The sequence below is a fragment of the Oncorhynchus clarkii genome, chromosome 3 (genome assembly GCF_045791955.1).
Source record: "Oncorhynchus clarkii lewisi isolate Uvic-CL-2024 chromosome 3, UVic_Ocla_1.0, whole genome shotgun sequence".
Lineage (NCBI taxonomy): Eukaryota > Metazoa > Chordata > Actinopteri > Salmoniformes > Salmonidae > Oncorhynchus > Oncorhynchus clarkii.
In genome coordinates, this window is record NC_092149.1 from 2,659,569 (window position 1) to 2,684,627 (window position 25,059).

The window sequence follows — 25,059 nt, forward strand, 5'->3', positions numbered from 1 at the left end:
CCTGGTACGTGAGACTGGCACCATCTTCACCAGCCGACTAACACGCACCTCAGGACGAGTATGGAGCGCTGACCCAGGTGCCATCAAATCCCCGACACGCTCCGTCGGGCGAATTCCATGTTTAAAACACCAACACAGCAACTCCCTCATTTCTCTCTCCTCCAATTTCCCCATTAACTCCTTCACAGTCTCTGTTTCGCTCACCTCCAACACCGGCTCTGGTTCTGGTCTCCTCCTTGGCTCCTCACGATAAACAGGGAGAGTTGGCTCAGGTCTGGCTCCTGACTCTGCCACACTCTCCCTGAGCCCCCCCCCAAGAAATGTTTGGGGCTGACTCTGGGGCCTCCGTCCGCGCCGCCTTGCTTGCTTCGCAAACTCCATTCTCCTATATCCTTCCGCGCACTGCTCCATCGAATCCCAGGCGGGCTCCGGCACTCTCCCTGGGTCGACCGCCCACCTGTCTATCTCCTCCCAAGAAGTATAGTCCATACTGTACTCCACTTTGGGCTGTTCCTGCCTGTTGACACGCTGCTTGGTCCCTTTGTGGTGGGTGATTCTGTAACGGTTTTCTTGATGAGAAGGAGAGTCGGACCAAAATGCAGCGTGTAGATTACGATCCATGTTTATTGTGACTATAGCAACACGAATCTAAATACAAACAGTGCAAAATAATAAACGTAATGAAAACCGAAACAGCCTAAACTGGTGCAAACTAACACTAAGGACAATCACCCACGACAAACTCAAAGAATATGGCTGCCTAAATATGGTTCCCAATCAGAGACAACGATAAACACCTGCCTCTGATTGAGAACCACTTCAGACAGCCATAGACTTAGCTAGAACACCCTACTAGCTACAATCCCCATACATACACACCACATACAAAAACCCATGCCACACCCTGGCCTGACCAAATAAATAAAGATAAACACAAAATACTTCGACCAGGGTGTGACATCAGGTCCAAAAAGTTAAAGCTTTGGAAAAATGCCGGAGTTTCCAACTTGGGAATTCCAAGTTGGTTGACCATTGAAAATGATATATATTTTTTTCTGAGTTCCCAGTTATCTTGAATGCATTGGAAGTATTCAGACCATTTACTCAGTACTTTGTTGAAGCACCTTTGGCAGCGATGACAGCCTCGAGTCTTCTTGGGGATGATGCTACAGGCTTGGTACACCTGTATTTGGGGAGTTTCTACTCCTGGTGCGGTATGGACTGAAGCTGGTAGGTCATACCTGTTACCGGCATAAACTACCACCTAACCCAGGACAAGGAAAAACAAAACAACTATAATGATTTTCAACAAAAAAATAAATGGCACATTTCCCGGGCGCCCTCCGGCCTGCGATCGCTTCTCCGATCAACTGCAGCACTGTCAAAGACTACACTTGATCTTAGCCAAAAGGCCGAGAAGCGATCTACTTTATTACTTAGCTCTGTGTGTATATTTTTGATCATGCAATGTTGAGGAAAGTTTGCAAGTAAGTATCCCGTGTGACAAAAAATCTTTGATTATAAGATAAACGCACCCCATTCCCAACAGCTATCGTAGTCAGTAAAACGGTGACCGATTTGACCAGCACTATTGACATTGAAATGAAGTTGCTCAATGTGAAGATACAATATAGATCAACGAAGCAACTCGTTGTGATTTCTCTTTACAATGAAAGGGGGTGCACCGTTCCTGGAGGTACTGCAATACCAGGTCGATGCGTGGAGTGGACGGAGCAAGCCCCTATTCCATCTCCCTATTCCAAAAATCAATTTAATATATGGTCCCCAGATAGGGGACGTATCAGATATTAAACTGATAAGAACAGATTTTTCTTTTGGAAAAGTTTTATTGACACATTTCCTTTAAAAATAGCTCATACATTTTTTACATCATTGATACACATAAAAACGGCAACAAAGCATAAAACACAGCATTTGAAAGTTACATTTAAATTTGTTAAAAAGTACATGTTGTTAAAACCAATGAAAACAACCATGGATAAAAGTACTTTCCTTGTAAAAACATCAAATCTGTAAAAGCCATTTAAAATGTGTACTAATGATCTAACAAAGGTAAAACATTTTTAAGACATGAAAAACCATGTTAAAAAATCACTTTGTTAAAAGGCTGTCTTCAGTCCCTTGTACAGGAGGGGGGTGAGTCTTTATCAAGCTCACCTCATCCTGCTCTTCTGAATAGATCATCGTCCCGTCCTTCGGGGCCCAGAGGAGATCTCTCCCCTAGGCGCATCGCCCTAGGCGCCGCAGCGCTGTCAGGCCGTGGCCGCCGGGACCTAGGGTGTTGTGGGGGACCCTTCGCCTGGGGTCGAGGCCCCCTTCCTTCCGTACCACCCCAGGGCTTCCGTGGCTACCATGGCCACTGCCTGGGGGGTGGTCTCTACGTTTTTCGCTACCAGCAGGTTACGGGAGGACCACAGTGCTTCCTTCAGGCACGTGAGGGTGGGCCAGAGCTTGGTGAAGGCCTTCGATGGAATGGGCCTTCGGCCCACCCCATACAGCACGAGCTGAGGTGTTAGGTCCTCCCCTGCTGGCAGACACGAGGTGATCAGGGGGCCTGCTTCCTTCCACAGGTCCCTGGCGGCTCTGCACTCCCAGAGCATGTGCCTCACCGACTCTTCTTGGCCGCAGCCTGGTCGGGGGCACGCGGATGTCCTCGCCATGCCCCGTGAGTGCATAACGGCCCTGACCGGGAGGATCTCGTGGGCGACCATCCAGGACAGGTCCCGATGCCGATTCAGGAGAGCAGGATGGGCCACGTTGCGCCAAACCGTTGTGGGCTCACCTATAGCGAGCCCGCGCACTGGACACACTGGTTCCCGATCCTGCACAAGAGAGAGAAGAGAGCGGTGTTTTGTTAAAACCGTGACTGTTTCTTTTTCCAGTTTAAAATGTCTTAAAAACTTCTGGAGCTGGACGTAGTGCGGGGGTAGCAGGAAAGAGACTGGGGCTCGCAGGTCGACTGGGATCAGCCTCAGAGTCCTGAGGTAAGATCCCAGCCAGAACCGTGCGAGGGCCTGGGTCTTGTTGTTGACCGGGGAGGTGGCAAGAGTCAGATGTAACGCTGTGTAGCGGCTGCCCAGGAACAAGTAGAGGTCAGGCAAGCCTTTCCCCCCCTTGGACCTGGGCCTCTTGACCACCTCCCTCCTCAGCCTCTCCCACTTGCCTCCCCACAGGAAGTAAAAAAGCGTCCGCTCCAGGTCTAAAATGCTCCTTCGAGTGGGGATAAAAACAGAACTGATTAATAAAAGCACAGGTAAAATCACAGCTTTAATGATTAAAACCTTGCCCTCAAAAGTCAGCTGTCGTAGTCCCCAAAAACCCAGTCTCTGTCTTACCGTCCCCAGGATTCCGCTCCAGTTACCGCTCCCTCCTCCCCCCCGGTCAAACTTTACCCCCAGTACCCTTATGTCCGTCAGTTTAACTGTCAGAGGTAGTCTGGTCAAGTCTGGGTCTGCCCACGGTCCGAAGAATTGGGCCTCTGTCTTGTCTCTGTTCAGTCTCGCCCCAGAGGCTCGTCCGTACCAGTCAGTCCTGTCCAGAGTCCTGTCGACGGATAAAAGGTCGGTACATAAAATGTTGACGTCGTCCATGTAAAAGACGCACTTGGCGGTCATCCCCCCACTCCCCGGGATACCCACCCCACTGATCCCTTGGTCCCTTCTCAAGACCTGTGCCAGTGGTTCAATACAGGCCACGAACAGAAGGGGAGATAACGGACAGCCCTGACGGACGCCGCAGTGTACTCCCACTGCTTTTGACAGATGCCCATTTACAAGGATTTTGCTGGTGATGTCCCCGTACAGCAGTCCCACCCAAGCTAAGAACCTGTCCGGGAAACCCATTTTTTGCAGTACCTTAAAGAGGTACTGGTGCGAGACCCGATCAAAGGCTTTTTCAAAATCTAAATTTAGGACTACAAGCCGCATGTTTCTGTCTCTCGCATAACAGATGGCATCTCGGATCAGTATCAGGCTGTCCGTGATCTTCCTTCCGGGCACGGCACAGGTTTGGTCCGGGTGGATCACCTCCCCTAAAACAGAAGACATTCTGAGTGTTAAAACCTTGGTAAAAAGTTTACAATCAAAGTTTAAAAGGGTAATCGGTCTCCAGTTTTTCAGGTCCGTCCTGTCGTTTTTCTTGTGTAAAAGAGTCACGATCCCCACTCTAAAACTGTCGGGTAGTCTGTCGAGGTGTTCGAAGTCAGTAAAAACAGTCAGAAGTTCGTCGGCTAAAACATCCCAAAAGGTCAGATAAAACTCCAAAGGGAGGCCGTCCTCCCCCGGTGATTTACCCCTCTTAAAACGTTTCAGTCCTTGGTCGATTTCTGTCCTCGTCAGGTCTTTTTTCAGGTTGTCTGTATTGGGTAAGGTCTTGTCGATGTATGTTAAAAGGTCCCCCATTGTTCCCTCGCACACATCTTTTACCCCAAACAGTTCCCCATAAAAGTCCTCGACCACTTCCTTTATTCCCTCTGTATCTGTTTTTAAAACCCTGTCCTTGTTTCTCAATCCTGTCATAATCCTACCCTTACTAACTATTTTCTTAAAAAAGTACCTAGTGCACTTCTCCCCTTCTTCTAATTCCCTTTCCTTGCTTCTTAAAATAACCCCCTTGCTTCTCTGTTCTGCTAAAAGTGCCATTTCCTTCTTTACTTCTTTAATTTCTTGGTTAAAATCAAGGCCCTGTTGGAATAGGTTAAAATACCTTTCCAGTCGCTTTTGCAGTCCCACCATGCGTCTATCTTTTTATCTGCTTTTTTCCTTTCCTATCTCTCTAAAGAAGGTCCTTGTCCTTCCCTTCACCATTTCCCACCACTGTGCTCGCGTGTCAAAGAAGTCCTGTAGCGTCTGCCACTGGCTGAACTGCTCTCTGTACTGACTAACTACTCTATCATCTTCTAGAAGGGAGCAGTTCAGTTTCCAGGGCCCTCTTCCCACAGTCACACCCGAAGATAGTGAAAGGGTGCACGTCAGCATTACGTGGTCTGAGAAGAAAGCAGGGGTTATTCTAGCATCAGTTGGGGGACAGTCCCGGGTAAACAGATAATCAATGCGAGAGGCTCTGGTGCCATCACCACTGGTCCAGGTGAAGCCCTCCTCTCTTGGATGCAGGGTTTTAAAACAGTCAGTCAGTTTAAAATCCCTGCACAGCCCTTGCAATAAAACACTTGACCTGTCTACCTTAAAATCCCCTCCTGCCCCTCTCCTGTCTGCTCTGCTTAAAACACAATTAAAATCCCCACCCACCACTAGAGGATCCCTCCCTAGCATGTGGGACTGCAGGTCCTCTAAAAGTGCACACCGGTCATGTTTATCGTTAAAACCATACACGTTTAACACGTTAAAATCCCTCCCCATAAAAGTACAGTTGGCTAAAAGAGCACGCCCACCTACCACCACCGTGCTCCCCTTCACCACCACCTGTGGGGTCTTGATTAAAATGGCAACACCGTCGTTCTTGTTAAAATTGGAACCACTCCAAATGGAGGGCCCGTGCCGCCACTTATCCTCCCATTTCCTGTAAGAGGATAAAAAGGGTAGACCACACTCCTGTAGTAAAAACACATCAGAGTTAAACCTTTCTAAAAAGGATAAAACTGACTGTGCTCTTGTTGCTGTCTTTACGCTCCTCACGTTTATAGTGGTGATTTTAAAAGCCATAAAAGGGGTGAGTAAAAACAGTGCTAGAAGAAAAGCCATTGAAAAGTTAAAAGGGGGTTAGTCTTCAGGGACTTTCTCTCTCTCCCTCCGGGGTAAAGGAGTTTGGAAGGGAGAGGAGGTTAAAATAGGACTTAAAAAGGAGACTTGATTGGGGGAGTTGGAGGGGAAGGTTCTGGGTTCCTCCTCCCCCTGGGAGCTCTCCCACTCCACCTTTCCCTTTTTCTCCTCACCCTGTTCGGGGTCAGAGAGCTCCTCAGCGTTTCTTTTACGTAGGGGGAGGTGGTCCTTCAGAATCTCCCCCTCCTCTCCCGTACCTTCTGACACAGTCTCCATGGTGCTTTCCGACACCGACCCTATGATGTCTGACCCACTTGGGGAGCTTTCGCTGAACATCTCTCCGGACCCGTCTTTCTCTGCCCTTTCTCCTTCAGGGGTCACATTAGTCTGGGGCAGGGGGGTTGGGGTGGGGAGGGTTTTGTCCTCTCCTCCCACTTCTTCCACCACTGCACCTTCCGCGCCCTCCACTACAGCCACCACCACCGGCTCCACCACTGTCTCCTCTACCACCACTACCGGCTCCACTACTGCCTCCTCCTCCACCACCGGCTCCTCCACTACCACCTCGGCAACTGCCGTTCCAGCCCTCTGGCGCTCGAAAGCCCGGTCCGCGGCCGCCCACTCCCTCCTTCCAGCCTTGGCCCTGTTGGCCCAGGAGGAGGGGCAGTCGCGGATGAGGTGGGACCGCTCGCCACTCCTCGTAGCGGTGGCCCACCTCCCGGCACTTCATGCAGACGACCTTCTGACAGGCGTCTGCAAGGTGGCCATGTTCACCACACTTACGGCACAGCTTGGGCTGGTCCTGGTAGTGAACATGGCCCCTGTTCTCTCCGAGGACTATGGTGGATGGGATGGCTTTTAACCCACCATAGCCCCCAGGGTCCTCCCTTTGCTGGACAGTGACCCTCCAGGCCCCTGTCCAGATCCCATCGAGGTCTTTTACCTGGATCAGGGGACCCTTCACGTTGCAGTACCTGCCCAGCCATACTGCAACGTAAAAACAAGCCGTAAAAACAACACCAGCACTGAAAAGCTTTAAATACATGACTGGAGCGCTTCCTGAGCGTTGCCAAGGTAACGCCAGGATCAGAAGCTCAGGTGTCAGTACGTTATATTATGTTGAGGCACGGCAAGGCTTGTTGCCAAGGTAGAGGCGTAGAGGCGGCAGGGTAGCCTAGTGGTTAGAGTGTAGAGGCGGCAGGGTAGCCTAGTGGTTAGAGTGTAGAGGCGGCAGGGTAGCCTAGTGGTTAGAGTGTAGAGGCGGCAGGGTAGCCTAGTGGTTAGAGTGTAGAGGCGGCAGGGTAGCCTAGTGGTTAGAGTGTAGAGGCGGCAGGGTAGCCTAGTGGTTAGAGTGTAGAGGAGGCAGGGTAGCCTAGTGGTTAGAGTGTAGAGGAGGCAGGGTAGCCTAGTGGTTAGAGCGTAGGGGCGGCAGGGTAGCCTAGTGGTTAGAGTGTAGAGGCGGCAGGGTAGCCTAGTGGTTAGAGCGTAGAGGCGGCAGGGTAGCCTAGTGGTTAGAGTGTAGAGGCGGCAGGGTAGCCTAGTGGTTAGAGTGTAGAGACCGCAGGGTAGCCTAGTGGTTAGAGTGTAGAGGCGGCAGGGTAGCCTAGTGGTTAGAGTGTAGAGGCGGCAGGGTAGCCTAGTGGTTAGAGTGTAGAGGAGGCAGGGTAGCCTAGTGGTTAGAGTGTGGAGGGGGCAGGGCAGCCTAGTGGTTAGAGTGTAGAGGCGGCAGGGTAGTCTAGTGGTTAGAGTGTAGAGGAGGCAGGGTAGCCTAGTGGTTAGAGTGTAGAGGTGGCAGGGTAGCCTAGTGGTTAGAGCGTAGAGCTGGCAGGGTAGCCTAGTGGTTAGAGTGTAGAGGAGGCAGGGTAGCCTAGTGGTTAGAGTGTAGAGGCGGCAGGGTATCCTAGTGGTTAGAGCGTAGAGCTGGCAGGGTAGCCTAGTGGTTAGAGCGTAGAGCTGGCAGGGTAGCCTAGTGGTTAGAGTGTAGAGGAGGCAGGGTAGCCTAGTGGTTAGAGTGTAGAGGCGGCAGGGTATCCTAGTGGTTAGAGTGTAGAGGCGGCAGAGTAGCCTAGTGGTTAGAGTGTAGAGGTGGCTAGATGATAAAGGGAGTCTAGATGATAAAGGGAGTCTAGATGATAAATGGAGTCTAGATCATAGATGATAAAGGGAGTCTAGATCATAGATGATAAAATGAGTCTAGATCATAGATGATAAAGGGAGTCTAGATCATAGATGATAAAGGGAGTCTAGATCATAGATGATAAAGGGAGTCTAGATCATAGATGATAAAGGGAGTCTAGATCATAGATGATAAAGGGAGTCTAGATGATAAATGGTGTCTAGATGCTAAATGGAGTCTAGATGATAAAGGGAGTCTAGATGATAAAGGGAATCTAGATGATAAATGGAGTCTAGATGATAAAGGGAGTCTAGATGATAAAGGGAGTCTAGATGATAAAGGGAGTCTAGATGATAAAGGGAGTCTAGATGATAAATGGAGTCTGGATGATAAAGGGAGTCTAGATGATAAAGGGAGTCTAGATGATAAATGGAGTCTAGATGATAAAGGGAGTCTAGATGATAAATGGAGTCTAGATGATAAAGGGAGTCTAGATGATAAAGGGAATCTAGATGATAAATGGAGTCTAGATGATAAAGGGAGTCTAGATGATAAAGGGAGTCTAGATGATAAAGGGAGTCTAGATGATAAAGGGAGTCTAGATGATAAATGGAGTCTGGATGATAAAGGGAGTCTAGATGATAAAGGGAGTCTAGATCAAAGATTTTAAAGGGAGTCTAGATCAAAGATTATAAAGGGAGTCTAGATGATAAAGGAAATCTAGATGATAAATGGAGTCTAGATGATAAAGGGAGTCTAGATGATAAAGGGAGTCTAGATGATAAAGGGAGTCTAGATGATAAAGGGAGTCTAGATGATAAAGGGAGTCTAGATGATAAAGGGAGTCTAGATCAAAGATTATAAAGGGAGTCTAGATGATAAAGGGAGTCTAGATGATAAAGGGAGTCTAGATGATAAAGGGAGTCTAGATCAAAGATTATAAAGGGAGTCTAGATGATAAATGGAGTCTAGATGATAAATGGAGTCTAGATGATAAAGGGAGTCTAGATCAAAGATTATAAAGGGAGTCTAGATCAAAGATTATAAAGGGAGTCTAGATGATAAAGGGAATCTAGATAATAAAGGGAGTGTAGATGATAAAGGGAGTCTAGATGATAAATGGAGTCTAGATAATCAAGGGAGTCTAGATGATAAAGGGAGTCTAGATCATAGATGATAAAGGGAGTCTAGATGATAAAGGGAGTCTAGATGATAAAGGGAGTCTAGATAATCAAGGGAGTCTAGATGATAAAGGGAGTCTAGATGATAAAGGGAATCTAGATGATAAATGGAGTCTAGATGATAAAGGGAGTCTAGATGATAAAGGGAGTCTAGATGATAAAGGGAGTCTAGATGATAAAGGGAGTCTAGATGATAAATGGAGTCTGGATGATAAAGGGAGTCTAGATGATAAAGGGAGTCTAGATCAAAGATTATAAAGGGAGTCTAGATGATAAATGGAGTCTAGATGATAAATGGAGTCTAGATGATAAAGGGAGTCTAGATCAAAGATTATAAAGGGAGTCTAGATCAAAGATTATAAAGGGAGTCTAGATGATAAAGGGAATCTAGATGATAAATGGAGTCTAGATGATAAAGGGAGTCTAGATGATAAAGGGAGTCTAGATGATAAAGGGAGTCTAGATGATAAAGGGAGTCTAGATGATAAAGGGAGTCTAGATCAAAGATTATAAAGGGAGTCTAGATGATAAAGGGAGTCTAGATGATAAAGGGAGTCTAGATGATAAAGGGAGTCTAGATCAAAGATTATAAAGGGAGTCTAGATGATAAATGGAGTCTAGATGATAAATGGAGTCTAGATGATAAAGGGAGTCTAGATCAAATATTATAAAGGGAGTCTAGATCAAAGATTATAAAGGGAGTCTAGATGATAAAGGGAATCTAGATGATAAAGGGAGTCTAGATGATAAAGGGAGTCTAGATGATAAATGGAGTCTAGATAATCAAGGGAGTCTAGATGATAAAGGGAGTCTAGATCATAGATGATAAAGGGAGTCTAGATGATAAAGGGAGTCTAGATGATAAAGGGAGTCTAGATAATCAAGGGAGTCTAGATGATAAAGGGAGTCTAGATCATAGATGATAAAGGGAGTCTAGATGATAAAGGGAGTCTAGATGATAAATGGAGTCTAGATGATAAAGGGAGTCTAGATGATAAAGGGAGTCTAGATGATAAAGGGAGTCTAGATGATAAATGGAGTCTAGATGATAAAGGGAGTCTAGATCAAAGATTATAAAGGGAGTCTAGATGATAAATGGAGTCTAGATGATAAAGGGAGTCTAGATGATAAAGGGAATCTAGATGATAAATGGAGTCTAGATGATAAAGGGAGTCTAGATGATAAAGGGAGTCTAGATCAAAGATTATAAAGGGAGTCTAGATGATAAAGGGAGTCTAGATGATAAAGGGAGTCTAGATGATAAAGGGAGTCTAGATCAAAGATTATAAAGGGAGTCTAGATGATAAATGGAGTCTAGATGATAAATGGAGTCTAGATGATAAAGGGAGTCTAGATCAAAGATTATAAAGGGAGTCTAGATCAAAGATTATAAAAGGAGTCTAGATGATAAAGGGAATCTAGATAATAAAGGGAGTGTAGATGATAAAGGGAGTCTAGATGATAAATGGAGTCTAGATAATCAAGGGAGTCTAGATGATAAAGGGAGTCTAGATCATAGATGATAAAGGGAGTCTAGATGATAAAGGGAGTCTAGATGATAAAGGGAGTCTAGATAATCAAGGGAGTCTAGATGATAAAGGGAGTCTAGATGATAAAGGGAATCTAGATGATAAATGGAGTCTAGATGATAAAGGGAGTCTAGATGATAAAGGGAGTCTAGATGATAAAGGGAGTCTAGATGATAAAGGGAGACTAGATGATAAATGGAGTCTGGATGATAAAGGGAGTCTAGATGATAAAGGGAGTCTAGATCAAAGATTATAAAGGGAGTCTAGATGATAAATGGAGTCTAGATGATAAATGGAGTCTAGATGATAAAGGGAGTCTAGATCAAATATTATAAAGGGAGTCTAGATCAAAGATTATAAAGGGAGTCTAGATGACAAAGGGAATCTAGATGATAAATGGAGTCTAGATGATAAAGGGAGTCTAGATGATAAAGGGAGTCTAGATGATAAAGGGAGTCTAGATGATAAAGGGAGTCTAGATGATAAAGGGAGTCTAGATCAAAGATTATAAAGGGAGTCTAGATGATAAAGGGAGTCTAGATGATAAAGGGAGTCTAGATGATAAAGGGAGTCTAGATCAAAGATTATAAAGGGAGTCTAGATGATAAATGGAGTCTGGATGATAAAGGGAGTCTAGATGATAAAGGGAGTCTAGATCAAAGATTTTAAAGGGAGTCTAGATCAAAGATTATAAAGGGAGTCTAGATGATAAAGGAAATCTAGATGATAAATGGAGTCTAGATGATAAAGGGAGTCTAGATGATAAAGGGAGTCTAGATGATAAAGGGAGTCTAGATGATAAAGGGAGTCTAGATGATAAAGGGAGTCTAGATCAAAGATTATAAAGGGAGTCTAGATGATAAAGGGAGTCTAGATGATAAAGGGAGTCTAGATGATAAAGGGAGTCTAGATCAAAGATTATAAAGGGAGTCTAGATGATAAATGGAGTCTAGATGATAAATGGAGTCTAGATGATAAAGGGAGTCTAGATCAAAGATTATAAAGGGAGTCTAGATCAAAGATTATAAAGGGAGTCTAGATGATAAAGGGAATCTAGATAATAAAGGGAGTGTAGATGATAAAGGGAGTCTAGATGATAAATGGAGTCTAGATAATCAAGGGAGTCTAGATGATAAAGGGAGTCTAGATCATAGATGATAAAGGGAGTCTAGATGATAAAGGGAGTCTAGATGATAAAGGGAGTCTAGATAATAAATGGAGTCTAGATGATAAAGGGAGTCTAGATGATAAAGGGAGTCTAGATGATAAAGGGAGTCTAGATGATAAAGGGAGTCTAGATGATAAATGGAGTCTAGATGATAAAGGGAGTCTAGATCAAAGATTATAAAGGGAGTCTAGATCAAAGATTATAAAGGGAGTCTAGATGATAAAGGGAATCTAGATGATAAATGGAGTATAGATGATAAAGGGAGTCTAGATGATAAAGGGAGTCTAGATGATAAAGGGAGTCTAGATGATAAAGGGAGTCTAGATGATAAAGGGAGTCTAGATCAAAGATTATAAAGGGAGTCTAGATGATAAAGGGAGTCTAGATGATAAAGGGAGTCTAGATGATAAAGGGAGTCTAGATCAAAGATTATAAAGGGAGTCTAGATGATAAATGGAGTCTAGATGATAAATGGAGTCTAGATGATAAAGGGAGTCTAGATCAAATATTATAAAGGGAGTCTAGATCAAAGATTATAAAGGGAGTCTAGATGATAAAGGGAATCTAGATGATAAAGGGAGTCTAGATGATAAAGGGAGTCTAGATGATAAATGGAGTCTAGATAATCAAGGGAGTCTAGATGATAAAGGGAGTCTAGATCATAGATGATAAAGGGAGTCTAGATGATAAAGGGAGTCTAGATGATAAAGGGAGTCTAGATAATCAAGGGAGTCTAGATGATAAAGGGAGTCTAGATCATAGATGATAAAGGGAGTCTAGATGATAAAGGGAGTCTAGATGATAAATGGAGTCTAGATGATAAAGGGAGTCTAGATGATAAAGGGAGTCTAGATGATAAAGGGAGTCTAGATGATAAAGGGAGTCTAGATCAAAGATTATAAAGGGAGTCTAGATGATAAATGGAGTCTAGATGATAAAGGGAGTCTAGATGATAAATGGAGTCTAGATGATAAAGGGAGTCTAGATCAAAGATTATAAAGGGAGTCTAGATGATAAATGGAGTCTAGATGATAAAGGGAGTCTAGATGATAAAGGGAATCTAGATGATAAATGGAGTCTAGATGATAAAGGGAGTCTAGATGATAAAGGGAGTCTAGATGATAAAGGGAGTCTAGATCAAAGATTATAAAGGGAGTCTAGATGATAAATGGAGTCTAGATCAAAGATTATAAAGGGAGTCTAGATGATAAATGGAGTCTAGATGATAAATGGAGTCTAGATGATAAAGGGAGTCTAGATGATAAAGGGAATCTAGGTGATAAAGGGAGTCTAGATGATAAAGGGAGTCTAGATGATAAAGGGAATCTAGATGATAAATGGAGTCTAGATGATAAAGGGAGTCTAGATCAAAGATTATAAAGGGAGTCTAGATGATAAAGGGAGTCTAGATGATAAAGGGAGTCTAGATGATAAAGGGAATCTAGATGATAAAGGGAATCTAGATGATAAAGGGAGTCTAGATGATAAAGGGAGTCTAGATGATAAAGGGAGTCTAGATGATAAAGGGAATCTAGATGATAAAGGGAGTCTAGATGATAAATGGAGTCTAGATGATAAATGGAGTCTAGATGATAAATGGAGTCTGGATGATAAAGGGAGTCTAGATGATAAAGGGTCTAGATCATAGATGATAAAGGGAGTCTAGATGATAAAGGGAGTCTAGATCATAGATGATAAAGGGAGTCTAGATGATAAAGGGAGTCTAGATGATAAAGGGAGTCTAGATGATAAATGGAGTCTGGATGATAAAGGGAGTCTAGATCATAGATGATAAAGGGAGTCAAGATCATAGATGATAAAGGGAGTCTAGATCAAAGATGATAAAGGGAGTCTAGATGATAAAGCGAGTATAGATCTGTCGTGATAAGAAACCTTCAGCCCCGCCCATTGGCCGGCAGCGGGGTGCTAGAGGTGGTTAGCGTCCAGGGATGGATTGGACAGGGCACTATAGATACTTCAGGTTATCTCGGTATAACCTGGACCGCTCGCGTAGCCCTGCCTCTCTTTCTATATCGAAGAGTTGTCCGCGTAGAGAGGTCTTTTGCCTTGTCACTCTCAACGGTCTAGCTCTAAATGGGATGTGTGAACCTCACCTTTATCCTCTAGACTCTTTGCTTCACCACTAATTGGTCCTTGAGTTGTTATTAAGCACTAGTCCTACCAGTCTCTATATGATTTCCCTGTGGTTGAGTGTTTCCCCTCTGTGATGTATCTAGTTTAAAGTGTGAAGACCTTTAGTCAACTTAGTCTCACTACTCTGCCCGTCGGCTATGTATCGCTTGGAAAATAAAACTTAGATAGATCGATAAGACAATTAAATGAATCACTACTGGACACACCTTCCTCCTTGTCTTTTAATGGTAACTCATTCTGTCATAGACCATTGATCCCCGTTTCCAGTGTCCCGGTAGCGGGGAGTGTCAGAGTTGTTATCTCCCGTGCCGTTAACTGTCTTGGGAGGGCGTTTTACTCGAGACAAAATAAGACTACCGTTTATTTTTGAAAACACTCTGTTTTTTGTCTTTTACAATCAAACACACTTCAAAATACACAATTTGTTACTCGGTCACACACAGCGTTAATCAAAAACATGCAAATGACTTAATGCTCTTATAAAATGCCTGGTACAATGATAACACTTATCTCTATATTTAAATACTTAGAATAGTTATTTAATTACATTTGAGAGATGACGAGGAGACCCACGAGATCAGGAGCAGAGTTTCACTCGGTCAGAGTTCTGTTAAGAATTTAGATAGGTAGCGACTCCCCTCTACTGGCTGAGAGGTTGAATTGGAGTCGGTGCTTTACTAAATCGAGAGATTCAAGTTTGGCTCGGATGGGAGAACCCGCTGGTGATTCCCTGCCCCAAATGGAATACCAAAAAGTCTGTGTCCGCAACGAGGTCGCGATACTGAGCTCAATCGAGAGGCTACAGAGAACTCTTCTGGATATATTTGCATCAGCATCCACGTACCTGGCGCAAAACCACAGGGTCAATTCAGACATCCATAAGAGAAAGCAAGGGATAACCTTAAGGACTAGAGTGCCTCTCAACCCCGTTGAACTACCGCAGTGTCAGTGGCTCGCAACGAGGTCGAGATGCTGAGCTCAATCGAGAGCCTACAGAGAACTCTCTGGATATATTTGCATCAGCACCCACGTACCTGGCGCAAAGCGACAAAACAGCTGTTCGATAGTTAAACGGTATATCGGAGAGTCACTTCTCAGATCCAACAAGTTAGAATCTTTTAAGTAATTTGAGTCAGGTGTCAATTTACCCGAAGTCAAATGGTTGTCTAAATGAATTCAGAATTCAAGAAGTCAGCGCCAAAGTAATGGCAAATGTCTCTTTATATACCTTTTGATTCTCCTCCCATTCCCTCAGAGCAGAGAGGGTGATGACATATCTTACAACAGGAAATACTTTTCTTACAGTGCATATATGGGCCTCTGGTTATGACAGAGCCTATTACTCTAGCAACAATGAGGAAATACTTTTCTTACAGTGCGCATATGGGCCTCTGTTTATGACAGAGCCTATTACTCTATCAGCAATGTCTATCAGCTGTTCCCATTCAGGGGTGTCATTTGAGGCAGAGGGTGATTCTTCCTGACACCAGTCAGGTTCAATAGTTAATGTTTTAACTACTTTATTACTTAGCTCTGTGTGTATATTAATGTTTTAACTACTTTATTACTTAGCTCTGTGTGTATATTAATGTTTTAACTACTTTATTACTTAGCTCTGTGTGTATATTTGCACTGTTGAGGAAAGTTTGCAAGTAAGTATCCCGTGTGACGAAAAAAATATTTGATTATAACAGCTATCGTAGTCAGTAAAACGGTGACCGATTTGATTTGACCAGCACTATCTAGCCATCACTGACATTGAAATGAAGTTGCTCAATGTGAAGATACAATATAGATCAACGAAGCAACTCTGTGTGATTTCTCTTTACAATGAAAGGGGGTGCACCGTTCCTGGAGGTACTGCAATACCAGGTCGATGCGTGGAGTGGACGGAGCAAGCCCCTATTCCATCTCCCTATTCCAAAAATCAATTTAATATATGGTCCCCAGATAGGGGACGTATCAGATATTAAACTGATAAGAACAGATTTTTTCTTTTGGAAAAGTTTTATTGATACATTTCCTTTAAAAACAGCTCATACATTTTTTACATCATTGATACACATAAAAACGGCAACAAAGCATAAAACACAGCATTTGAAAGTTACATTTAAATTTGTTAAAAAGTACATGTTGTTAAAACCAATGAAAACAACCATGGATAAAAGTACTTTCCTTGTAAAAAACATCAAATCTGTAAAAGCCATTTAAAATGTGTACTAATGATCTAACAAAGGTAAAACATTTTTAAGACATGAAAAACCATGTTAAAAAGTCACTTTGTTAAAAGGCTGTCTTCAGTCCCTTGTACAGGAGGGGGGTGAGTCTTTATCAAGCTCACCTCATCCTGCTCTTCTGAATAGATCATCGTCCCGTCCTTCGGGGCCCAGAGGAGATCCCTCCCCTAGGCGCATCGCCCTAGGCGCCGCAGCGCTGTCAGGCCGTGGCCGCCGGGACCTAGGGTGTTGTGGGGGACCCTTCGCCTGGGGTCGAGGCCCCCTTCCTTCCGTACCACCCCAGGGCTTCCGTGGCTACCATGGCCACTGCCTGGGGGGTGGTCTCTACGTTTTTCGCTACCAGCAGGTTACGGGAGGACCACAGTGCTTCCTTCAGGCACGTGAGGGTGGGCCAGAGCTTGGTGAAGGCCTTCGATGGAATGGGCCTTCGGCCCACCCCATACAGCACGAGCTGAGGTGTTAGGTCCTCCCCTGCTGGCAGACACGAGGTGATCAGGGGGCCTGCTTCCTTCCACAGGTCCCTGGCGGCTCTGCACTCCCAGAGCATGTGCCTCACCGACTCTTCTTGGCCGCAGCCTGGTCGGGGGCACGCGGATGTCCTCGCCATGCCCCGTGAGTGCATAACGGCCCTGACCGGGAGGATCTCGTGGGCGACCATCCAGGACAGGTCCCGATGCCGATTCAGGAGAGCAGGATGGGCCACGTTGCGCCAAACCGTTGTGGGCTCACCTATAGCGAGCCCGCGCACTGGACACACTGGTTCCCGATCCTGCACAAGAGAGAGAAGAGAGCGGTGTTTTGTTAAAACCGTGACTGTTTCTTTTTCCAGTTTAAAATGTCTTAAAAACTTCTGGAGCTGGACGTAGTGCGGGGGTAGCAGGAAAGAGACTGGGGCTCGCAGGTCGACTGGGATCAGCCTCAGAGTCCTGAGGTAAGATCCCAGCCAGAACCGTGCGAGGGCCTGGGTCTTGTTGTTGACCGGGGAGGTGGCAAGAGTCAGATGTAACGCTGTGTAGCGGCTGCCCAGGAACAAGTAGAGGTCAGGCAAGCCTTTCCCCCCCTTGGACCTGGGCCTCTTGACCACCTCCCTCCTCAGCCTCTCCCACTTGCCTCCCCACAGGAAGTAAAAAAGCATCCGCTCCAGGTCTAAAATACTCCTTCGAGGGGGGATAAAAACAGAACTGATTAATAAAAGCACAGGTAAAATCACAGCTTTAATGATTAAAACCTTGCCCTCAAAAGTCAGCTGTCGTAGTCCCCAAAAACCCAGTCTCTGTCTTACCGTCCCCAGGATTCCACTCCAGTTACCGCTCCCTCCTCCCCCCCGGTCAAACTTTACCCCCAGTACCCTTATGTCCGTCAGTTTAACTGTCAGAGGTAGTCTGGTCAAGTCTGGGTCTGCCCACGGTCCGAAGAATTGGGCCTCTGTCTTGTCTCTGTTCAGTCTCGCCCCAGAGGCTCGTCCGTACCAGTCAGTCCTGTCCAGAGTCCTGTCGACGGATAAAAGGTCGGTACATAAAATGTTGACGTCGTCCATGTAAAAGACGCACTTGGCGGTCATCCCCCCACTCCCCGGGATACCCACCCCACTGATCCCTTGGTCCCTTCTCAAGACCTGTGCCAGTGGTTCAATACAGGCCACGAACAGAAGGGGAGATAACGGACAGCCCTGACGGACGCCGCAGTGTACTCCCACTGCTTTTGACAGATGCCCATTTACAAGGATTTTGCTGGTGATGTCCCCGTACAGCAGTCCCACCCAAGCTAAGAACCTGTCCGGGAAACCCATTTTTTGCAGTACCTTAAAGAGGTACTGGTGCGAGACCCGATCAAAGGCTTTTTCAAAATCTAAATTTAGGACTACAAGCCGCATGTTTCTGTCTCTCGCATAACAGATGGCATCTCGGATCAGTATCAGGCTGTCCGTGATCTTCCTTCCGGGCACAGCACAGGTTTGGTCCGGGTGGATCACCTCCCCTAAAACAGAAGACATTCTGAGTGTTAAAACCTTGGTAAAAAGTTTACAATCAAAGTTTAAAAGGGTAATCGGTCTCCAGTTTTTCAGGTCCGTCCTGTCGTTTTTCTTGTGTAAAAGAGTCACGATCCCCACTCTAAAACTGTCGGGTAGTCTGTCGAGGTGTTCGAAGTCAGTAAAAACAGTCAGAAGTTCGTCGGCTAAAACATCCCAAAAGGTCAGATAAAACTCCAAAGGGAGGCCGTCCTCCCCCGGTGATTTACCCCTCTTAAAACGTTTCAGTCCTTGGTCGATTTCTGTCCTCGTCAGGTCTTTTTTCAGGTCGTCTGTATTGGGTAAGGTCTTGTCGATGTATGTTAAAAGGTCCCCCATTGTTCCCTCGCACACATCTTTTACCCCAAACAGTTCCCCATAAAAGTCCTCGACCACTTCCTTTATTCCCTCTGTATCTGTTTTTAAAACCCCGTCCTTGTTTCTCAATCCTGTCATAATCCTACCCTTACTAACTATTTTCTTAAAAAAGTACCTAGTGCACTTCTCCCCTTCTTCTAATTCCCTTTCCTTGCTTCTTAAAATAACCCCCTTGCTTCTCTGTTCTGCTAAAAGTGCCATTTCCTTCTTTACTTCTTTAATTTCTTGGTTAAAATCAAGGCCCTGTTGGCATAGGTTAAAATACCTTTCCAGTCGCTTTTGCAGTCCCACCATGCGTCTATCTTTTTCTCTGCTTTTTCCCTTTCCTATCTCTCTAAAGAAGGTCCTTGTCCTTTCCTTCACCATTTCCCACCACTGTGCTCGCGTGTCAAAGAAGTCCTGTAGCGTCTGCCACTGGCTGAACTGCTCTCTGTACTGACTAACTACTCTATCATCTTCTAGAAGGGAGCAGTTCAGTTTCCAGGGCCCTCTTCCCACAGTCACACCCGAAGATAGTGAAAGGGTGCACGTCAGCATTACGTGGTCTGAGAAGAAAGCAGGGGTTATTCTAGCATCAGTTGGGGGACAGTCCCGGGTAAACAGATAATCAATGCGAGAGGCTCTGGTGCCATCACCACTGGTCCAGGTGAAGCCCTCCTCTCTTGGATGCAGGGTTTTAAAACAGTCAGTCAGTTTAAAATCCCTGCACAGCCCTTGCAATAAAACACTTGACCTGTCTACCTTAAAATCCCCTCCTGCCCCTCTCCTGTCTGCTCTGCTTAAAACGCAATTAAAATCCCCACCCACCACTAGAGGATCCCTCCCTAGCATGTGGGACTGCAGGTCCTCTAAAAGTGCACACCGGTCATGTTTATCGTTAAAACCATACACGTTTAGCATGTTAAAATCCCTCCCCATAAAAGTACAGTTGGCTAAAAGAGCACGCCCACCTACCACCACTGTGCTCCCCTTCACCACCACCTGTGGGGTCTTGATTAAAATGGCAACACCGTCGTTCTTGTTAAAATTGGAACCACTCCAAATGGAGGGCCCGTGCCGCCACTTATCCTCCCATTTCCTGTAAGAGGATAAAAAGGGTAGACCACACTCCTGTAGTAAAAACACATCAGAGTTAAACCTTTCTAAAAAGGATAAAACCGACTGTGCTCTTGTTGCTGTCTTTACGCTCCTCACGTTTATAGTGGTGATTTTAAAAGCCATAAAAGGGGTGAGTAAAAACAGTGCTAGAAGAAAAGCCATTGAAAAGTTAAAAGGGGGTTAGTCTTCAGGGACTTTCTCTCTCTCCCTCCGGGGTAAGGGGGTTTGGAAGGGAGAGGAGGTTAAAACAGGACTTAAAAAGGAGACTTGATTGGGGGAGTTGGAGGGGAAGGTTCTGGGTTCCTCCTCCCCCTGGGAGCTCTCCCACTCCACCTTTCCCTTTTTCTCCTCACCCTGTTCGGGGTCAGAGAGCTCCTCAGCGTTTCTTTTACGTAGGGGGAGGTGGTCCTTCAGAATCTCCCCCTCCTCTCCCGTACCTTCTGACACAGTCTCCATGGTGCTTTCCGACACCGACCCTATGATGTCTGACCCACTTGGGGAGCTTTCGCTGAACATCTCTCCGGAGCCGTCTTTCTCTGCACTTTCTCCTTCTGGGGTCACATTAGTCTGGGGCAGGGGGGTTGGGGTGGGGAGGGTTTTGTCCTCTCCTCCCACTTCTTCCACCACTGCACCTTCCGCGCCCTCCACTACAGCCACCACCACCGGCTCCACCACTGTCTCCTCTACCACCACTACCGGCTCCACTACTGCCTCCTCCACCACCGGCTCCTCCACTACCACCTCGGCAACTGCCGTTCCAGCCCTCTGGCGCTCGAAAGCCCGGTCCGCGGCCGCCCACTCCCTCCTTCCAGCCTTGGCCCTGTTGGCCCAGGAGGAGGGGCAGTCGCGGATGAGGTGGGACCGCTCGCCACTCCTCGTAGCGGTGGCCCACCTCCCGGCACTTCATGCAGACGACCTTCTGACAGGCGTCTGCAAGGTGGCCATGTTCACCACACTTACGGCACAGCTTGGGCTGGTCCTGGTAGTGAACATGGCCCCTGTTCTCTCCGAGGACTATGGTGGATGGGATGGCTTTCAACCCACCATAGCCCCCAAGGTCCCCCCTTTGCGGGACAGTGACCCTCCAGGCCCCTGTCCAGATCCCATCGAGGTCTTTTACCTGGATCAGGGGACCCTTCACGTTGCAGTACCTGCCCAGCCATACTGCAACGTAAAAACAAGCCGTAAAAACAACACCAGCACTGAAAAGCTTTAAATACATGACTGGAGCGCTTCCTGAGCGTTGCCAAGGTAACGCCAGGATCAGAAGCTCAGGTGTCAGTACGTTATATTATGTTGAGGCACGGCAAGGCTTGTTGCCAAGGTAGAGGCGTAGAGGCGGCAGGGTAGCCTAGTGGTTAGAGTGTAGAGGCGGCAGGGTAGCCTAGTGGTTAGAGTGTAGAGGCGGCAGGGTAGCCTAGTGGTTAGAGTGTAGAGGTGGCAGGGTAGCCTAGTGGTTAGAGTGTAGAGGCGGCAGGGTAGCCTAGTGGTTAGAGTGTAGAGGTGGCAGGGTAGCCTAGTGGTTAGAGTGTAGAGGCGGCAGGGTAGCCTAGTGGTTAGAGCGTGGAGGCAGCAGGGTAGCCTAGTGGTTAGAGTGTAGCGGTGGCAGGGTAGCCTAGTGGTTAGAGTGTAGAGGTGGCAGGGTAGCCTTGTGGTTAGAGTGTAGAGGCGGCAGGGTAGCCTAGTGGTTAGAGTGTAGAGGAGGCAGGGTAGCCTAGTGGTTAGAGTGTAGAGGAGGCAGGGTAGCCTAGTGGTTAGAGCGTAGGGGCGGCAGGGTAGCCTAGTGGTTAGAGTGTAGAGGCGGCAGGGTAGCCTAGTGGTTAGAGCGTAGAGGCGGCAGGGTAGCCTAGTGGTTAGAGTGTAGAGGCGGCAAGGTAGCCTAGTGGTTAGAGTGTAGAGACGGCAGGGTAGCCTAGTGGTTAGAGTGTAGAGGCGGCAGGGTAGCCTAGTGGTTAGAGTGTAGAGGCGGCAGGGTAGCCTAGTGGTTAGAGTGTAGAGGAGGCAGGGTAGCCTAGTGGTTAGAGTGTGGAGGGGGCAGGGCAGCCTAGTGGTTAGAGTGTAGAGGCGGCAGGGTAGTCTAGTGGTTAGAGTGTAGAGGAGGCAGGGTAGCCTAGTGGTTAGAGTGTAGAGGTGGCAGGGTAGCCTAGTGGTTAGAGAGTAGAGCTGGCAGGGTAGCCTAGTGGTTAGAGTGTAGAGGAGGCAGGGTAGCCTAGTGGTTAGAGTGTAGAGGCGGCAGGGTATCCTAGTGGTTAGAGTGTAGAGGTGGCAGGGTAGCCTAGTGGTTAGAGTGTAGAGGCGGCAGGGTAGCCTAGTGGTTAGAGTGTAGAGGAGACAGGGTAGCCTAGTGGTTAGAGCGTAGAGCTGGCAGGGTAGCCTAGTGGTTAGAGCGTAGAGCTGGCAGGGTAGCCTAGTGGTTAGAGTGTAGAGGAGGCAGGGTAGCCTAGTGGTTAGAGTGTAGAGGCGGCAGGGTATCCTAGTGGTTAGAGTGTAGAGGCGGCAGGGTAGCCTAGTGGTTAGAGTGTAGAGGTGGCTAGATGATAAAGGGAGTCTAGATAATCAAGGGAGTCTAGATAATCAAGGGAGTCTAGATGATAAAGGGAGTCTAGATCATAGATGATAAAGGGAGTCTAGATGATAAAGGGAGTCTAGATGATAAAGGGAGTCTAGATGATAAATGGAGTCTAGATGATAAAGGGAGTCTAGATCATAGATGATAAAGGGAGTCTAGATCATAGATGATAAAGGGAGTCTAGATAAAATATTATAAAGGGAGTCTAGATCAAAGATTATAAAGGGAGTCTAGATGATAAAGGGAATCTAGATGATAAAGGGAGTCTAGATGATAAAGGGAGTCTAGATGATAAAGGGAGTCTAGATGATAAAGGGAGTCTAGATGATAAATGGAGTCTGGATGATAAAGGGAGTCTAGATCATAGATGATAAAGGGAGTCAAGATCATAGATGATAAAGGGAGTCTAGATCAAAGATGATAAAGGGAGTCTAGATGATAAAGCGAGTATAGATCTGTCGTGATAAGAAACCTTCAGCCCCGCCCATTGGCCGGCAGCGGGGTGCTAGAGGTGGTTAGCGTCCAGGGATGGATTGGACAGGGCACTATAGATACTTCAGGTTATCTCGGTATAACCTGGACCGCTCGCGTAGCCCTGCCTCTCTTTCTATATCGAAGAGTTGTCTGCGTAGAGAGGTCTTTTGCCTTGTCACTCTCAACGGTCTAGCTCTAAATGGGATGTGTGAACCTCACCTTTATCCTCTAGACTCTTTGCTTCACCACTAATTGGTCCTTGAGTTGTTATTAAGCACTAGTCCTACCAGTCTCTATATGATTTCCCTGTGGTTGAGTGTTTCCCCTCTGTGATGTATCTAGTTTAAAGTGTGAAGACCTTTAGTCAACTTAGTCTCACTACTCTGCCCGTCGGCTATGTATCGCTTGGAAAATAAAACTTAGATAGATCGATAAGACAATTAAATGAATCACTACTGGACACACCTTCCTCCTTGTCTTTTAATGGTAACTCATTCTGTCATAGACCATTGATCCCCGTTTCCAGTGTCCCGGTAGCGGGGAGTGTCAGAGTTGTTATCTCCCGTGCCGTTAACTGTCTTGGGAGGGCGTTTTACTCGAGACAAAATAAGACTACCGTTTATTTTTGAAAACACTCTGTTTTTTGTCTTTTACAATCAAACACACTTCAAAATACACAATTTGTTACTCGGTCACACACAGCGTTAATCAAAAACATGCAAATGACTTAATGCTCTTATAAAATGCCTGGTACAATGATAACACTTATCTCTATATTTAAATACTTAGAATAGTTATTTAATTACATTTGAGAGATGACGAGGAGACCCACGAGATCAGGAGCAGAGTTTCACTCGGTCAGAGTTCTGTTAAGAATTTAGATAGGTAGCGACTCCCCTCTACTGGCTGAGAGGTTGAATTGGAGTCGGTGCTTTACTAAATCGAGAGATTCAAGTTTGGCTCGGATGGGAGAACCCGCTGGTGATTCCCTGCCCCAAATGGAATACCAAAAAGTCTGTGTCCGCAACGAGGTCGCGATACTGAGCTCAATCGAGAGGCTACAGAGAACTCTTCTGGATATATTTGCATCAGCATCCACGTACCTGGCGCAAAACCACAGGGTCAATTCAGACATCCATAAGAGAAAGCAAGGGATAACCTTAAGGACTAGAGTGCCTCTCAACCCCGTTGAACTACCGCAGTGTCAGTGGCTCGCAACGAGGTCGAGATGCTGAGCTCAATCGAGAGCCTACAGAGAACTCTCTGGATATATTTGCATCAGCACCCACGTACCTGGCGCAAAGCGACAAAACAGCTGTTCGATAGTTAAACGGTATATCGGAGAGTCACTTCTCAGATCCAACAAGTTAGAATCTTTTAAGTAATTTGAGTCAGGTGTCAATTTACCCGAAGTCAAATGGTTGTCTAAATGAATTCAGAATTCAAGAAGTCAGCGCCAAAGTAATGGCAAATGTCTCTTTATATACCTTTTGATTCTCTGCACCCGATCCGCTGCTCCTCCCATTCCCTCAGAGCAGAGAGGGTGATGACATATCTTACAACAGGAAATACTTTTCTTACAGTGCATATATGGGCCTCTGGTTATGACAGAGCCTATTACTCTAGCAACAATGAGGAAATACTTTTCTTACAGTGCGCATATGGGCCTCTGTTTATGACAGAGCCTATTACTCTATCAGCAATGTCTATCAGCTGTTCCCATTCAGGGGTGTCATTTGAGGCAGAGGGTGATTCTTCCTGACACCAGTCAGGTTCAATAGTTAATGTTTTAACTACTTTATTACTTAGCTCTGTGTGTATATTAATGTTTTAACTACTTTATTACTTAGCTCTGTGTGTATATTAATGTTTTAACTACTTTATTACTTAGCTCTGTGTGTATATTTGCACTGTTGAGGAAAGTTTGCAAGTAAGTATCCCGTGTGACGAAAAAAATATTTGATTATAACAGCTATCGTAGTCAGTAAAACGGTGACCGATTTGATTTGACCAGCACTATCTAGCCATCACTGACATTGAAATGAAGTTGCTCAATGTGAAGATACAATATAGATCAACGAAGCAACTCTGTGTGATTTCTCTTTACAATGAAAGGGGGTGCACCGTTCCTGGAGGTACTGCAATACCAGGTCGATGCGTGGAGTGGACGGAGCAAGCCCCTATTCCATCTCCCTATTCCAAAAATCAATTTAATATATGGTCCCCAGATAGGGGACGTATCAGATATTAAACTGATAAGAACAGATTTTTTCTTTTGGAAAAGTTTTATTGATACATTTCCTTTAAAAACAGCTCATACATTTTTTACATCATTGATACACATAAAAACGGCAACAAAGCATAAAACACAGCATTTGAAAGTTACATTTAAATTTGTTAAAAAGTACA

General features: G+C 45.8%; 2 protein-coding genes and 3 pseudogenes across 6 annotated transcripts; all 5 read right to left on the reverse strand.

Annotated features, from left to right (window-relative positions):
• Window positions 1–1,674: 1,674 nt before the first annotated feature.
• Window positions 1,675–1,848, reverse strand: LOC139406215 (U2 spliceosomal RNA; annotated as a pseudogene).
• Window positions 1,828–15,082, reverse strand: LOC139405636 (uncharacterized). Of its 2 annotated transcripts, XM_071148051.1 has the most exons (3): window positions 14,434–15,082; window positions 5,415–5,538; window positions 1,828–2,843 (listed from the first exon to the last, which is right to left on the reverse strand). In XM_071148051.1, coding segments are annotated over exons 1-3 (675 nt in total). In that variant the 5' UTR covers window positions 14,436–15,082; the 3' UTR covers window positions 1,828–2,294. The 2 variants fall into 2 exon arrangements, 1 of the variants encoding a protein (XP_071004152.1); XR_011633893.1 differs by lacking the exon at window positions 5,415–5,538.
• Window positions 15,083–15,721: 639 nt separating this feature from the next.
• LOC139406218 (U2 spliceosomal RNA) lies at window positions 15,722–15,896 on the reverse strand (annotated as a pseudogene).
• A 172-nt stretch (window positions 15,897–16,068) lies between these two features.
• LOC139386528 (uncharacterized) lies at window positions 16,069–24,269 on the reverse strand. 4 transcript variants are annotated; one of them, XM_071132150.1, is made up of 3 exons: window positions 23,457–24,164; window positions 19,464–19,587; window positions 16,075–16,892 (listed from the first exon to the last, which is right to left on the reverse strand). In XM_071132150.1, coding segments are annotated over exons 1-3 (675 nt in total). In that variant the 5' UTR covers window positions 23,459–24,164; the 3' UTR covers window positions 16,075–16,343. The 4 variants fall into 4 exon arrangements, 2 of the variants coding, with proteins under 2 accessions (XP_070988251.1, XP_070988243.1); XR_011629067.1 differs by lacking the exon at window positions 19,464–19,587 and having other exon boundaries at window positions 16,069–16,892; window positions 23,457–24,269; XR_011629068.1 differs by lacking the exon at window positions 23,457–24,164 and having other exon boundaries at window positions 19,460–19,899.
• A 494-nt stretch (window positions 24,270–24,763) lies between these two features.
• On the reverse strand, window positions 24,764–24,938 carry LOC139406219 (U2 spliceosomal RNA; annotated as a pseudogene).
• Window positions 24,939–25,059: the final 121 nt, after the last annotated feature.